The sequence below is a fragment of the Panicum hallii genome, chromosome 3, assembly GCF_002211085.1.
Source record: "Panicum hallii strain FIL2 chromosome 3, PHallii_v3.1, whole genome shotgun sequence".
Lineage (NCBI taxonomy): Eukaryota > Viridiplantae > Streptophyta > Magnoliopsida > Poales > Poaceae > Panicum > Panicum hallii.
Window position 1 is genome coordinate 12480047 of NC_038044.1, and position 14920 is coordinate 12494966.

General features: G+C 46.0%; 2 protein-coding genes across 4 annotated transcripts; one reads left to right on the forward strand and one right to left on the reverse strand.

Moving 5' to 3' along the window:
- The first annotated feature begins 537 nt into the window (after window positions 1–537).
- Window positions 538–4830, forward strand: LOC112887836. Its single transcript, XM_025954108.1, has 5 exons — window positions 538–1543; window positions 1655–1734; window positions 1966–3750; window positions 3868–3997; window positions 4123–4830. Exons 1-5 carry the CDS (start codon window positions 1375–1377, stop codon window positions 4794–4796), a joined length of 2838 nt encoding a protein of 945 aa, XP_025809893.1. The 5' UTR covers window positions 538–1374; the 3' UTR covers window positions 4797–4830.
- On the reverse strand, window positions 3803–13896 carry LOC112887835 (zinc finger protein BRUTUS-like). Of its 3 annotated transcripts, XM_025954106.1 has the most exons (15): window positions 13486–13782; window positions 12434–12643; window positions 11614–11808; window positions 11176–11519; window positions 10572–10797; window positions 10302–10470; window positions 9004–10206; window positions 8751–8922; window positions 8391–8609; window positions 8112–8249; window positions 7479–7713; window positions 7345–7404; window positions 6752–6823; window positions 6523–6661; window positions 3803–3991 (listed from the first exon to the last, which is right to left on the reverse strand). In XM_025954106.1, exons 1-14 carry the CDS (start codon window positions 13780–13782, stop codon window positions 6527–6529), a joined length of 3675 nt encoding a protein of 1224 aa, XP_025809891.1. In that variant the 3' UTR covers window positions 3803–3991; window positions 6523–6526. The 3 variants fall into 3 exon arrangements, with proteins under 3 accessions (XP_025809891.1, XP_025809889.1, XP_025809892.1); XM_025954104.1 differs by lacking the exon at window positions 3803–3991 and having other exon boundaries at window positions 6233–6661; window positions 13486–13896; XM_025954107.1 differs by lacking the exon at window positions 3803–3991 and having other exon boundaries at window positions 6233–6661; window positions 12434–12600; window positions 13486–13582.
- Between the last annotated feature and the right edge of the window lie 1024 nt (window positions 13897–14920).

Genomic DNA, 14920 nt, shown 5'->3' on the forward strand with positions numbered 1-14920 from the left:
ATTTTATTCTGCCGCCGCGGAACAGGCACTGCAGGTGTTTGAAAAGTTTCAAATTTCAAATCAAGCGTATTTGTCCATATGCGCCATCCTGTTCAAACTTCCTAGCGTAGCGCAGGGTAGTTGACAAAAAGGGGGCAAACATACTCCGGGATTGCTAACGTTCTCTCGGGCAGTAAATTGAAGGGGTAGCAGGTGGCCGTGTGTCAAGTTCAGCTACGAGTAGTATTTGACATGTCCGTGTACCGCAGCAACAACAACCTTCCCTTTGCTTTGACCTCACTCTTCGGTTAGCTAGACAGTAGACATGAGCCGGCAGCCCAACATCCAACCAGAGGTAGATGCACCGTCACCATACATGTGCCGGGGGCATCTGAGCACAGTCACTCTAATCGCCCTGTAATGATACAGATAGCAGCAGCTTAGCTAGGCTGTGCGAGTAGATTGTTACCATCGCTACGTTCCGTTATTGATGCTGTCTAGCATTACAAGCAACGTTTCACTTTTCCTGTCCCGCCTTGCCTTGTATTGCACTCAACTCTCCGTTGGAGCCATAGGAACCGTAGATTTTTACTTCTGAAGCTGCATTACGGAGCACAGTAACAGCTTTGAAGTTTGGATCAGGATTAGACTTTAGAGCTTAGACCAGTCCACGTGCCAGGAAAACGAACAAAACCCCAGAGATGTCAGCGCAGAAAGATCACGCAAGCCGAGCCACATGCAAAGAAACAAACAAGAACAGTCATGAGACGTCGCTTCCTATCTGCAACAGCCAACAGTGCCAAGAGAAGCCTGCAGAGCGCCCCCACAAGTCCCCTCCTGGCGGTCCTCCTCCTCTCTCTCTCTCTCTCTCTCTCTCTCTCTCTCCTCTGTGTTCTCCGGTCGCCTGGTTCCAACACTTGGATCATCTGCCCTCTTGCTCTGGATCACTACACCATTTTTTATTTTGTTTGATATAGGACTTGGTTTAGAAAGGGTTCCCAGGACAGGGAGAGGAATTACAGTTCAGTAGTCATATCTGAGCAAGAGTTCCACCTATGGCTTTCTTTCTATTTTGTTCTCTAGCATTTGTCCATGTTTGTTCATGGGATGTGACCAAGGCATGATCTTTTAGGCATTTAGTGATCCCGTCAAGATTCAGCAAGTCAAGAAGAATTGGAGGTAGCAGTTATACTTTAGGAGAGAGAAAATCGCAGCCACTGATTCAAGACCACACCCCCCCCCCCCCCGCCCCATTTTTCTGTTTCTTGCATTTATTTTGGGCTTTGTAAGTATGCGCGGAAGTGAGGAGGCATCCGAGATTCAAAGGGAGGACATGCATTCCGGTACAAGGCGAGAGGAGAATTGAGTTTGAATTCTTCTTGCGGGCGTGGAGACATGAAGAGCGGCAGCGCCGGCGCCTCCGCGCCCAGCGCCGGCGGCAGCAGCCTGGCGATCGCCGAGCGGCAGAAGCCGGCGCCGTCGTGCGTGGCGGCGCTGTTCCAGATGTTCGCCAGGAGGAAGCTCTTCTCCTCGTCCTCAAAGAAGAGCAAGCTGCTCCCCTCAGGTAAGATTGCAACGAAACTGCATTGTCCTTGCTGCGCGCAAATCATCCTTCCCCCCCCTCCGCCGTGCGAATCTGCCGCTGTTCGTCAGCTTTTGTGTGTCGGTGTTTCAGTGCGCGCACAGAAGTTCTCGCCCGGGAGACCGGCGGGCGGCGGCGAGAAGACGGCGGCGGCCAAGATGAGGCCCCTTTTGGTACAGCGCAAAATTTCCTCTTTCGTTTTCTTCATCAGATATTTTTGGGGGGATGAAACTACAACTTTGCTTTGGAGTTCTAGTTCTGAAATTGTAATGAACTGACTCTGAAATTCTGGGCCCTTTGCTTCCAGCAAAAAATTATGCCTGAAAAGATAATTTCCCTTCTTCCAAGGCATTGTTTATTTGTTTTTCCAATAGTTCTATCTCATTCATGTTCTTCTCCTCTAGCTTGATTCTGCGGATTACTCAAGAAGCAAAATTGAAAGCAATGGCACCAGTCACTACCCACAGCCTGGCCAAGACAGAAACTGCGGTGAGAATGAAATGTGTGCTCCAGGAGTGGTAGCCCGGCTGATGGGTCTCAGCTCGATGCCGGCTGTGAACCATCCAAGGCCGACCAAAGCCACAGACTCCACCGAGCTCGGTGACCACTGGAATTCAGGCCCTCAAGATTGGTCCGGTACATCTCGGAGCATGTACACATCGCCTCAGAAGCAACAGAAGACAGGGCAGGTCTTGGATGATCGGCGGCAGGACAATGGAAGTCAGTTCAATGCTCCAGATACACGGCCATTGTGGCCACGGAGGCATGCACACAAGGTGGCCAAACCTATTAAGAGCCCAAGGTCGATGTCCAGCAGGAACAAGGCTCGGCTGATTGAAGCAGCAGTCAAGGTTCTGGAAACTGGGTTGCAGTCAAGGACTCGACGTCTTTCACGGCCACATGCATATTTGGAGTATCCATGCAGCAATGATGATGGTGAGCCTGGTGCTGCTGCTGTCTTGCAAAATTTGTCTGATCAATTCTTAAGGGATATGTCTGATGGAGATGCACAAAGATTAGGTGCTCACAACATGGGAGCTACATCTCTGCACAACTCGACTTCTAATAAGTGGATCGAAGAGGATACTAGCAGAAAGAGTTTTCTGTTTAGGAGGTCAGACCAGAATGTACCGTGTCAAATTCAACCTGAAGGAAATGGTAAGTACTTGCTCATTAGCTCGAGCGAGAACCCTGTTTTTGAGGACAGTGCTAAGAGGACCTCCAATTGTGTTGCTGTCACAAATAGAGATGCCCGAAGAAATCAGCCTAGGAACATATCCCGGGAGAGCGCTCGTCATGGCCCTCTTAAACAAAACAACCTGAAGCAGAATACACTACCTGCAGCATGTAGAGAGGCAGATCCAGGATCTATGGTCCAAAGGAATAAACATAGAAGTGGGGAGCGAAATGCGACAAACACAGCTCAGGACTTTGTTTCTCTGAACAAAAAGATGACTGGCAGTAAATCTTTGAGGTCAAAAAGAAAGGAGTTGGATAGATTTGGTGAGTCACATATTAATTCAGAGAACAAGAACATGACCACAAAAGGTCGTCAAAGCAGCAGCCTGCATAGTGATACCTCTAACAAACTGAAGCTAAAGACTGTAACTCCAAAAGCTATGGAGAAAGGCATGATAATTGCAAAAGGAGCAGGATTGGTCAGTGAGAACCCGAAGTCTGCCAGTCAAAACCGTGCAAGGAGTGATTTCCAGAGACAGTCAGAATCATGCAACGTTTCAAGGGTTAACAAGAAATCAGGCATTATTTCTTCCAATTCCAGTTCACCAGTGAAAGTTGATGCCACTTCTTTGTGTGGTGATAATGCTACAAGAACGGGTACTGCTGTTCAGGGATCTCCAGTCAGTGCTTGCCCTAAGAAACACTCTAGTAGAGACTGGCAAAGTACATCTACTCAAAGAGGATTAGTTTCCAGGGAAGTATTACAAGGCATATCAAGTCCGGAGACCACAGAATCAGTTTTCTTTAACAAAGATGAGTTGAAAAATAGAGATACTCCTGATGGTAGAGCAGCATCTTCTTTATTTGAAAAGAAGTGGGCTGTACCTGTTACAGAAGATTCTTTGAGTGATGCACTGCTATGGCAGCGCAACGCAGTGGATACCGTGACTTACAGCTTCGGAGACAGTTCTAAACGTGTCCAGTTGTGTGAAACTTATAAGAAGCATGAGGTCAGTCATTTTGATCCTTCTTGTTCTCAACCATTGCATAACACAGAGACAATTCTCATGAAAACAGCACTTTTAATTTAGTCTGACAGAAAATTCTTTGCTCGCTACTATCTGCAGGCTGATGCAAAAGGTTGCAGTCCATCTCCATCTATTTCCAGAGGCAGCAATAAGAAAAGCCCTACATTTATTCTGCAATCTACATGTGCAGATGACGCCTTCATTCCTGGTATTCCACTCAATACTGCAGGTAAGCAAAAAACCATTTTAGTGCATTGCCAAAAAAGTTTGCAACGTTATTATGTTATAGCATGCAACATCCTGGTAATTCGAGCTGTGTTGTGACTGTTTCTTGTCGTCAACTGTAACCAACAGAAGCCTCCTTCACTGACTGCCATCCGATGGAGACATGTACGCCAGCTGCTCGCATGCAAGATGTAACTGTCGAGATAAACTCCAGGTCTTCTGAACCTAATGTTGGCCAGCATGATACTCGACCGTTTGAGCCGGCATTCCAAGACAGCAAGCTGAAACACCCTGAAGAGGTTACAACAACCGTCGAGCTGCTGCTAACTAACGTCCGCTCTTCTACTCGACACAAATTGAAGGAGCCGTCCAAGACATTCCTCCTCCGGACAATCGAGTCCACTCTGTTCACCTTGGCTCCAGGCTCCAAGCAGGATCTCAACACCACCACCAAGGCGGCCAAGGAAGCGAGCTCGCTAAGGAACCTCGCGCTCGATCTCGTCTGGGACTGCTTGGACTCGATGTGCACCCATCTCTGCGACTCGGGCTACAGGTCGTTCACGAAGCAGGGTCTGGTCTGCACCGAGGATAGGCTGGCTGCGGAGGTCGGGAAGGAGATCGCCAGGTTCAGCGACATGGCTGGGAGGGGTTTGGACGAACTGGCTGTGAGTGAAGTGGAGAACGCGGTTGAAGCTGGCATGAATTCCATGCCGGAAGCGTTTCAGATCGGAGCCCAGATCGAGCAGGATCTGGTCCAGGAGCTTGTGGACGAGATCGGGCTTGACTTGTTCAGGCGTTGGTGACTTCATAGTAATGATTGATGATTCCTTAGTTCTAGTTTGCTGTGTTGTTAACACTTGGCCTGTTTCTCCCTCCCGTGCTGTGTCGACGTTGGCAAAGCCGGCCAGTCGGCAAGACCTGTCAGGGCAACTTGCATATCGTTAGCATGCCGTGTGCGTGACTGCGTGCTAACTCGCAGCCATGCTCAAGCTCAGTAATGTCACAGGGGCGAGAGGCGAGGAGAACCGAGCCGCACCGCTCCCGCTCCGCCTTGTACAGCCACAGGGAAGGAGGTTGGGCCTTGTCTGATCGGTTGAGAATAATGAATCAAGACGCGCCCGCAGCGCGCTCCGCGCCGTGCGCCTGCGGTGCCGCGTGCTAGTGATCAAGACAAGGAATTCAGGGCGCGGCGCGCCTCGCTCGGGAAGGGGAAGAACAATCAATGAGCTGGCCGCGTCGTATTCCTGGTCCTGGACCGCGTGGGTCTCACGCACGGGCCATGGACCGCGGCCTTGCACGCGTCAGGCACGTGTGTCAAGGACTCAAGGTTCAACATTCAAGGCCGGCTGGGCAGATTCGGTTTCGGTCGTCTCGTACTCGTGGCAACTGCACAGGTAGAAACGACCGACGCCAATCCGCACCGGAGGACTGGAACCTATCGAGGCGTGCCAGAGCGGTGCGTACGCTGCAACCCATCCATCAAAGACCCATGCCACTCCGGCTATGAAACGAAAACGAATGCTCTACTCCATAAAAAATTGCTCCACTCCACCAACTCTACAAAATTACTATCCAAATATATACAGCTTCGCTAACTCCAGCTCCAAAAAAAAGTGGAGTTGAGGGTCGGATCCACGTTTTTGGTGGAGAACCTCAAGAGGTGCTCCAAAAACATTAGTTTCGTACCAATTCATGGAGTTGTGAGGTAATTACCCACCATACCACTGGTTACAACGTAACGGTTCGATCCATCTCCTGCTCCTTTCCTCATCCCGTCGCCTCCTGCCCCTCCCCTCCCGCCGCCCCCTGCTCCCTCACCCTGCGCGCCCCCCGCGCCGCCGCCCCTCCCACTGCTCCCCCCCCCCCCCCCCCCGCGCTGCCGCCCCCTGCTTCCCCCCTGTTTCCCTTTATCAAACTCACTGGATGTCATGATCTTTCTATTCATAGAACTAGAACAGATTGAGAGATTTCCCATAGCATGGAGATGAAATGTTTAATGCATTATTGACAAAATCATGTCAAATTCAAATGGCACTTGTTCTTCCAATAATCCCAAACACGTACGTGCAATGAAAATATTGATTTTGTACCATAATTATTGCGATCTTTAATATTATTTGGTTGAACAATGACATTGGAACATTATTGGGCTAGTTTTTTTGAATGAACAGTGTGCGGGTACTGTAGTGCATTGTAGCAGCGGAAAAAAATAAACCAACCCTTCGTCCAACCACCATGGGCAAAATAGACTATTCCCACCAAATTCTCATATTTCTGGAGCTGGAGCTCCACAATCTCCCAAACACGTATGTCAGCTCCAAGTTTTCGTAGAAAAGATAGAGTGGACCTGCTAAAAGGTGGAGCCGGTGGAGTGGAGCTTGTTTTTTTGAGTGAAGTGCTCCCAAACATGCCCTAAGTTATTACAGCTACAAGCAACAAGGGGTTTCTCGCCCGTAGATATATATATGTACAAATGAATCGCAGAAAAGAAATTACAAAATGCGAAACTTGCAGGGCGGAAAGTCTCGCCTGGTTAGTTTGATGTAGAACACTCTACCGTGTCGGTCTTGATGACCCTGGTGTTGTACGAACCACAGAAGCCACATTTGTGGTAGAGCCAATGGAACCGCGATCTGCCTTTCCTCTCACAGTCATTACATAGTATATCCTGGGACAGTCACGCAACGAAATGGCAAATAAACACACATGAGATGAGACATGTGAAAGAATGAAGCCGGGAATAGGAGAAATAGCTTGCCTGACACCGGTCCTGATATTCCTCAGGAAGCTGCTCTGCAGCCAGCAAACCATCAAGCATGCCAAAATACACCTTCAGAAACGAAAGCATTAGCTACCATCTTAACGGAATGGAGAAATCGGGGAACGGCTGTAGGACGTAAATCGTCAAGGTATGTGAGCAGAATAAGACGTCCAAAAACAATACTGATACACCAGTACACCACTCTAGAAGTTCGAAAACATTCAGCCGGAGATGCCAAGAGAAAGCACCAAGGAATTTACTACTAGAAGGGGTCCAAAGGAAGCCTCCAAGGCTGTCTAAGCAGGCTTGCTGCTGCTACTACGAGTCCAAATAAGAAACACTGCTTTCTCTTTCTCAGAAAAAAGAAAAAATGAAGCAGCGCTTTCTGCTTAGCTACGTGCAACTTGGAGAGCATAGCACGACCAGCTTGTAATAGATCAAAGTCTGTTTCTTGGTATATTTATGTATTTATTTTAAAAACGGAACACAATTCAAGCAGCACAAGAATAGTATTCCTATGGACTATCAGTGGCAGAGCAAATCAAGTGGCAAACGCAAAATACTCTTTCAGCTTAAGTGGTGTAGTTTACCGTCATATCTCCCAAGGATTTGCAGCAGATTGGACAAGTGTAGTGGGTACAAGTATATGCCTGAAATTGAATATATGAGAACAGCACTTGCTCCAGCCATAGTAGTAAATGAAAATACTACTAGATCATCATACCTGAAAGCAAGCTGAATGCATGAAATGGCCACAAGGAAGACCTTTAACTGGTGCACTTGATGTAAATAGAAAGTCACAGCAGATTGGACAGTTCATCTCTAGCATCTTTTCTCGGCACTTGTGTTCTAACATCTTTATCCCAAGGCAACAATTGCACTTCATGCAATGAAAGAAATCAGTGCCCAAGCCATTCCCAAGGCGACACAAGTTGCAAAACGGACAATGGTAGATGCTCCTGCGAAGCAGCCCAGAATTAGGAGTGTCTTAATGTCACAAAGATGAACCACATCAACCAAGAATCTTCATGTAATGATGCAAAAAAATAAATAAACTGAATGTTGCACACAATACAATAGGCACTCTAACATCTTACTATTTAGTGCCTTGAAGCCTAGAACTAAGAAAATAGCACAGGGTAATTTTATTGTTCATAAGTAGAATACAACAATAGGAGGATAATAGAATAAGCACCCATATATTTGGCATCAAGAAATAAAATCAACATCGTTCCAAAAGATAACGGTGAAAACTGAGCCACCAATGCATTTATGTGAGAAATGTACCCAACCTACAAAGGCAAGGACTGAATACTGCAGAAGGAGCTAAAATGCAGATCTGCACAGTATTTATTACCTTTCATCGTCAAAAAACTTGCATATGCTACAATAATACTTTGCCATGGACAGTCCATTGCAAGAAGGGGTTTGGCAATTTGGACCAACTGGTTGAACATTCAGACATAGCATGCACATCATCTCCACCACTGCTTTCCTACAAATAGTAGCCCCACAAAGTAAGGTAAGTATATAACGTTTTTTTTTGCCTTGTAACAGATTTCTAAGTTCTAAGTAAATAAGTCTCCCTCAGCGGGGAAAGTGTGGAAGACAAAATGAGTGGTTGTAGTGAAGTTACCTGTCCATTGTATGGTCACTAACTTTATCGTGACAGAATCTGCATGTGAATAGCTTATTGCAGCAGGCAGCAACAAGCTTGCAGTTTCGTTTGTAATGCTCACAACCAAATATTTGTTTCTCTGGGTCTCGGTATGAAGGAAGACAACCAGGTAGTCGTGTACATCCGTTATGTTCTTCGGCATCTGGTTCTGATTTCTGCTGAGCAGCTATCCAACGGCTGAAATTACAAAATTAGAAATATATAAACATTACTTAAATATGTATATATATACAGCCATACAAACTTATTTTCTGTATTATAAGGGGGAATAACGGGCAATATCACTTAACTTGTTTACTGTATTTTTAAAAAACAAACCTGGTCATGAGATTTTGGAGCAGATAGGCCTTCCTTCTTGGATCAAGAGTAGAATCTCGAGAGACCTTACGTATCTCAGCCTCGAGCTCACTCTGGTTCATTCGGAAGATGTCCTTCCAACCAGGTCTAAACATCTGGTCATTCTGTTCAAGATTCTCCTGAAAATGACTTTCTACAAGGCCAAAAAAAATATCTCAGTGACATAGAAGTCCCTTCCATCATTCTGGAGGAGAGGACAACTAACTGAACACACCTTCTGAAGGAGTGGAAGCATTATCTGATGGGTCAGATGAAGTTGAAGGTCCCTTCCACCATTCATTTAGCCACTCGTCGAACATTGTATTCTTGGTTGCTTGCTTCCATGTATCCAGCATCTTGTTCTGTTCCTCTAGACTAAGTGCTGACGTGACCCAAGGTAACATTGACTGCAGAACCTCAGCACCAGTGGTTCCAATTATACGGCCAATGATCTTATCCTGCTCGTCTACAGAAAAATGTTTATCAAACAATGGCCACAACTCAAGTTCTTCTCTGTGAACGTGATTTGACAAGGTGACCCGGATAGACTTGCATAATCCTTGAAGCTTTGTCAGAAGTTCATTACGCTTTCTAGCCCAATCAATCTCATTATTTGAAGTATGATCTGTTCCAGCTTCAACACCAACGGGGTGGCTCAAACTTTCATGTAGTTGCGAAAGTTCAGATAGGACAGTGGATATATCTTGGAACAATTCTTCTTCCTGCTTGTGATCAAGAGTGTATGAATGGCTGACATTATGGAGTGTCTCCTTTGATTCAAGAGCAGGAAATACAATCTCATCTTCAGCATTGCTGTGTGCTCTATATAGACCCCACAGTAAACGAAACCTTCCGATGAATTGGCGGAGGCAAGATTCATTCCCGTCAATAAGCTTTCCAGATTCCACATCTAAGAATTCTAAATCCTTACGAATTGCCTTATGAAATTTGAATATGGTATCAATTGGCCTACAAATATTATCCGGGCCAGAAAAGGTTGTGTCTGTCTCCCATGAAAAAAGGCTTGAATATAGTGAAGGTGCAGAATAATTGTACGGCAGAGAGCGAAAAGATTTTGCAGGGGTAAATGAATTAACACCGAGGTAGCTACTTTCTACTCTTAACCTGGGAATGCAACAGGTTCTGTTGTTAGACGGGGATGCTTGAGTACCAGCACTTTGGGAGCAGTGACTTCTGTTAATATTAGTGCTAGATTCTCCATGACTTGCTCGCTTTACTGGTCTAGAAAAAACTCCATTGTTACTTGGATAACATGGACAGAATGACTGGCATGTTTTGGAATCATTTCCATCCAATGCACAGCTTGCTGTTCCTGATGCCAAGCATATGAACTTTCCAGGACTGGATGTGTCCTCCAAACGACCTTTGCATGCCCAGCCGGAGAGAAGGTTGACCAATGAAGTTTCAGAGGAAGGTGCTGTGATGCATTCAGTAAATAATTAAAAATTAGGAAACGTTGTGCAAAATTGTTATATTATTCAAGAGAGAAATAGAAAAGGTAAATGCATGTACCTCCCAATCGCATATTCTGAAGAAAAGACACCGCTTCTGCATCATTCAGCTTCGCTACAAACCATGGTAGAACATGCTCCAGTAGCTTTAGTGGCATGACACATAGACTCTTATATAAAAGTTCCCTTTGTTTCTCTGGAGAGAAATTTATCCTAGCTTTAGGAAGTACCTGGGTAACAAAGGTAAACAAGAGCTGAGAATCTGTTGGGAAAGTAGAGTTAATATTCTGATTGATAGAACAGCAGTCCGCTTTTTTAATACTAAACTAACCTTTGTTTCCTCATCACTGAAGTGCCTCTCGATTTTCTGCATAATTTCGTCAGCTTGTGAACATAACTCAGAATAAAAATCCACTACAGTTGATCTGGCTCCTGCAATTTGGATTTGTTCAATTAAACTCCTAAATTTATTAAACCGCCGCTCCTCTTCAGCATGCTCCTGCGCAAAGGATAATTCACTATCCACTGCTGGGAATATAACTTGATCCTCGGCAATACTGCAGACCAACGAAAATGCAACTGATGAAACTAAAGAAAAGCAATACATTTCACTTGAGAGAACAAAATAAAAACATTGTTGGATCTGAAAATTCAAGTGCTTTGACAAAAAAAAGATTACATTTACTCTATAAGCAAAGCAAATAAAGAACATATTCTAGCATATGGCTAGTATGCTCACAGCTTCACTGCGGCATCTGTTGCGGTTAAAGTGTTGGAGCGCAACAATGTGTTGTTGCATCACATGTAAGCAATATAATGTGCAGCTGATAACTATCAATAAGTCTAACACAGTAGAAATAAAATTTAATCCATTGCCAATTTGATGCAACATGTTGTGAAAGAAGATTCAAATGAGTTGATTCAAAGCATCATACCTGTGGAAAATGCACACATCTGCGACAAATTGCAGCCTCATATTAAAGCCTCCTATATCAGAAAAGTCTCCTGACTGCTGGATCCTTTTCGCCTCTTCTGCTATATCACTCAATTCTCTCCGAATAGCATTGTGCCAATACAGAATTTCATCAATTGGATGCACGACAAGCTCACTAGATTCTGTGGACTTCCTCTTTCCAATTTTAGAGTGTTCAAGTGTGCATCCATGTTTATCCGTTTGATCACAGCTATACTCACATGTAAAACTGCCTTTCAAATAAGGATCACTGAAATCTTGTGCTATTGTTCTCAATGAGTTTCCTCCAATCCATGCAAATACAATCTTCACAAAGTAAAAAAAAAACTAAATTAAGTGAGGGACACCAATAGCTTTATAAATGGAAAGCTAAGATGCATGATGTCATAATCATGAGGACCTCTTGGAGGAGTTTTTCTTCAGGAACAATTTTACGTAGGCAGTCAAAAATATCTTGATTCTCATCAGGCGAAACAGAAGCAGAAATCCATGGAAGGAAGTCTGCCATCATATTTACAGGGATGCTGCATAAGAACTGCCAAACTAAATTAGCCTGTTCTTCATGTGAAAACTTCTTGATGAGCAATGGGAAGACCTGAAAAGTTCTCAGAAGATTAGACAACAGCATTATATGCTCTATGCTGGAAGAAGAAGACAATACTAGAACTGGTCTGAATTCAAAAGGACACTGAATACTGAACAGTTGCATAATTCAGATACACTTTAAATTAGATGACCACAACCTAAAGAGGTTACATAGCATTTGTAGGAGTTCAAGGATACGCTTCCCTTTGGTGTAAATCAATATGACTGCTAAACTTGTTTAGCAGTGATTTCTAGAGAAGTGTTTCAGCTACTAGCACTACTTAGGATGCGAACTGTGAAGTTACTAAATGTGCCTTACCATGTTTAACCTGCTGCTCAGTAAAATGTTTAGAACAACATACGGGAATAGACTATACAATTATAGATGTTTTCCTAAAACGTGTAGGCAACCATGTGGTTCAATTACAACAATACTGTTACAAATGTGATAAGAGCAACTAAAAGGTTGACAATTATTCCTTATTAGACTACTATAGAGCATGTCAACGCATCTCATGCAGCTTCTTAATGGAGAAACTGAAGGCCTGCTAGTTTTATTTCAGTATTTAATCAAAATTTATACAGAAGGCTGAAGGCATGACATAATAAGCTTATAAGCAGGGCAAGAGAAAAACCTGTTCTTCTTCCTTGGACATATGTTGGGCTAGAGACGTTTGGATTGCTCCAGTACAAGATGCAAGTTCCCTCCGAATAGCATCATCACTCTGCACATCTAGCTGCAGCAGAGCAAATAGATGTTCAAACAGATCATTTTCCCCTTTGTGTTCAAGAGAATATGTCCCTGCGACATTTTTCACTCGAATATCAAGTGCTGGAAAAATAACCTGCAATTACCAATAGAAGAATCTTATATCTCAAATACTATGTCAACACTTTGCACCACAATAGACTTGTTGCCCTATAAATCTCCTCAAATAAACCGACTTATTGGATCTAAAAACAGAAATTAATCTACAGTGAAAATATGTGAGGTCCACGTTTGAACGATTATCAGAATATAAAAGGCTTAGCATTTCCCAGTATGGACGTATGAAACAGGAACAATAGTTGTAACACGAATAACATATTTGTTCGCAACAATTCACTGACTGGATTCCCTTATAATCCAAGTATCAAGCTTCTGACGGGAATGAAATTAAAACACGTTTAATCTACTCCAGTATAAACAAGGCACATTGGCTATGCTACTCCAACAAGTACTTAAAAAAATATAATCCAAGATGGAACCACATAGTCAGATACTCAGATGCTACCAGGGTGGCATATTAGTTTAACGCATAACTGGAAGTTCGCATCACAGTGGCATGAGAATCCCGCGCATGATGTCAGACAACAGCTAATTGTTTACAGTCACATGGCCCGTACACGTAGACGCATCTCAAACTACGCACTTGAGAATAACCAAATCACAGCCAACTGGCTGCGCTCCACCCGTTTCCAGATCATGTCGGTGCAACCGCTATTCAACCGGAGCCCAAGCCAAATCCTCCCAACCCTTGTGTCAATTCCGCAACTATGAGATCCTCCCCTCCCTCCTCCCAACCAGCACAATTCCGCAGGCTCGTAACTCGTAGCCGCCACGATCTCCGTACCAAACCAGCGAAACAGAAATGCGACGAGAGACAGGAGAATCCCCGGCCGAGCTGGGCACACGGAGCGCACGTACCGCGTCCTCGGCGTGGCAGTGGTGCCTGTAGACGGCGAAGAGGAAGCGGCAGCGCGCCTCGAGCGCCGCCACGCCCCCGCCCCCGGCCCCGGCAGCTGGCCCCGTCGTCGCGAGCCGCACCGCCGCGGCGTGCATCCGCTCCAGCTCCGCGCGGATCGCCTTGTGGAAGTAGACGAAGATGAGCACGGGCGCCTCGGCCGCCGACCCGCCGCCGCCGCCGCCGCCCGCGGCCGGCTGCGGAGGGGACCGCGGGATCGCCGCCGCGATCGGGCCCTCCCCGGCCATCGGCGTCGCCATGCTCTCCGCTCGCTCCGGCTGCGCTGCGCGGTGGCTCTGCGTGCGCTTGTGCGCGTCGGGCTCGCTCGCGGCCGCTCGGCTAACTTTTTTGGTTGTTTTTTTTTTCTGACTGGTTAATTTGTTGTTTTCTGTGGGCTTATATGCTCGCGGCCACCGGGCGGCGCGGGTGCGGGTTGGCTTTGTGGGCTCTGTGGTCTGTGCCCTGCGTGCGCCGGTGGTGGTCTGGTGGGTCAGTGGGTGCCCGTGCCTCCTCTCCTTTCCAGTGGCCAGTGGGATTCCATGTTTGACTTTTCTACGGACCAGGTAGAGCGTAGCTTGGGAGCGTGCTTTTGCTGAGCTGTACGCTCGTACCGGTACTAGCTTTTCCGCAGAGTACGTCAGAAGAGATCGATGAAAATTGTAACTGGTTACTGCATTGTCCATCTGATTCTGACCGGGAGTGTCGAGAAGGATCAGCTTGAACATTCAAGGACGACGCGAGCCTTGTATGCATACATGCACATTCTGACATTCAAAGCATGCACTTGTCATCTGAAAGGAGTTCAGACTTGAGGCACAGGGTACAGCAGCCTAGCACAGTGTCTACTACAGTAGCTCTAATGATCGTTTTAGTTTGAGGAACCAGGTGCGCCCAAGTTGCAGCTAATTTAAGAATCCTCGACCGTCCGTCCAACAGCAGAGAAAATTACAAAAATCGTGTGGACGTGCCGCGGCTGCCGATTGGTGCAAATTCATGCAGCCCATGCGCACGTGGCCCCCATCCTCCCGGTGCCGTGTCAGCTCGCTCCAGCTGCGTCGTCGCCGTGGCCCGTAGTAGTAAGTGAAGCAAGGAGGCGGCGTGCCGCGTGCCGCGTGCCGCTTAGAAAATCTGATGGCGCATGGCGTGGAACCATGTCTCCGATAGAGATAATGCCGATCCGAATCCATCGGCTGCTAGCTGATATAGTAGTAGATTTGCATGGGACGTTGACAACGAAATTAATTAATTAGTGCGGGGTTTATTAGTAATTACCGGATCTAGGCTGCAAGCCAACATTCGAACGCTGATTTCGATTATATTTACGTGGTCTCTGTCGAGCTCCGAGCCTGACGATCTCACGGTCAGCATTTCAGAAATTGGGTCGCTTTCGGAGAGGTT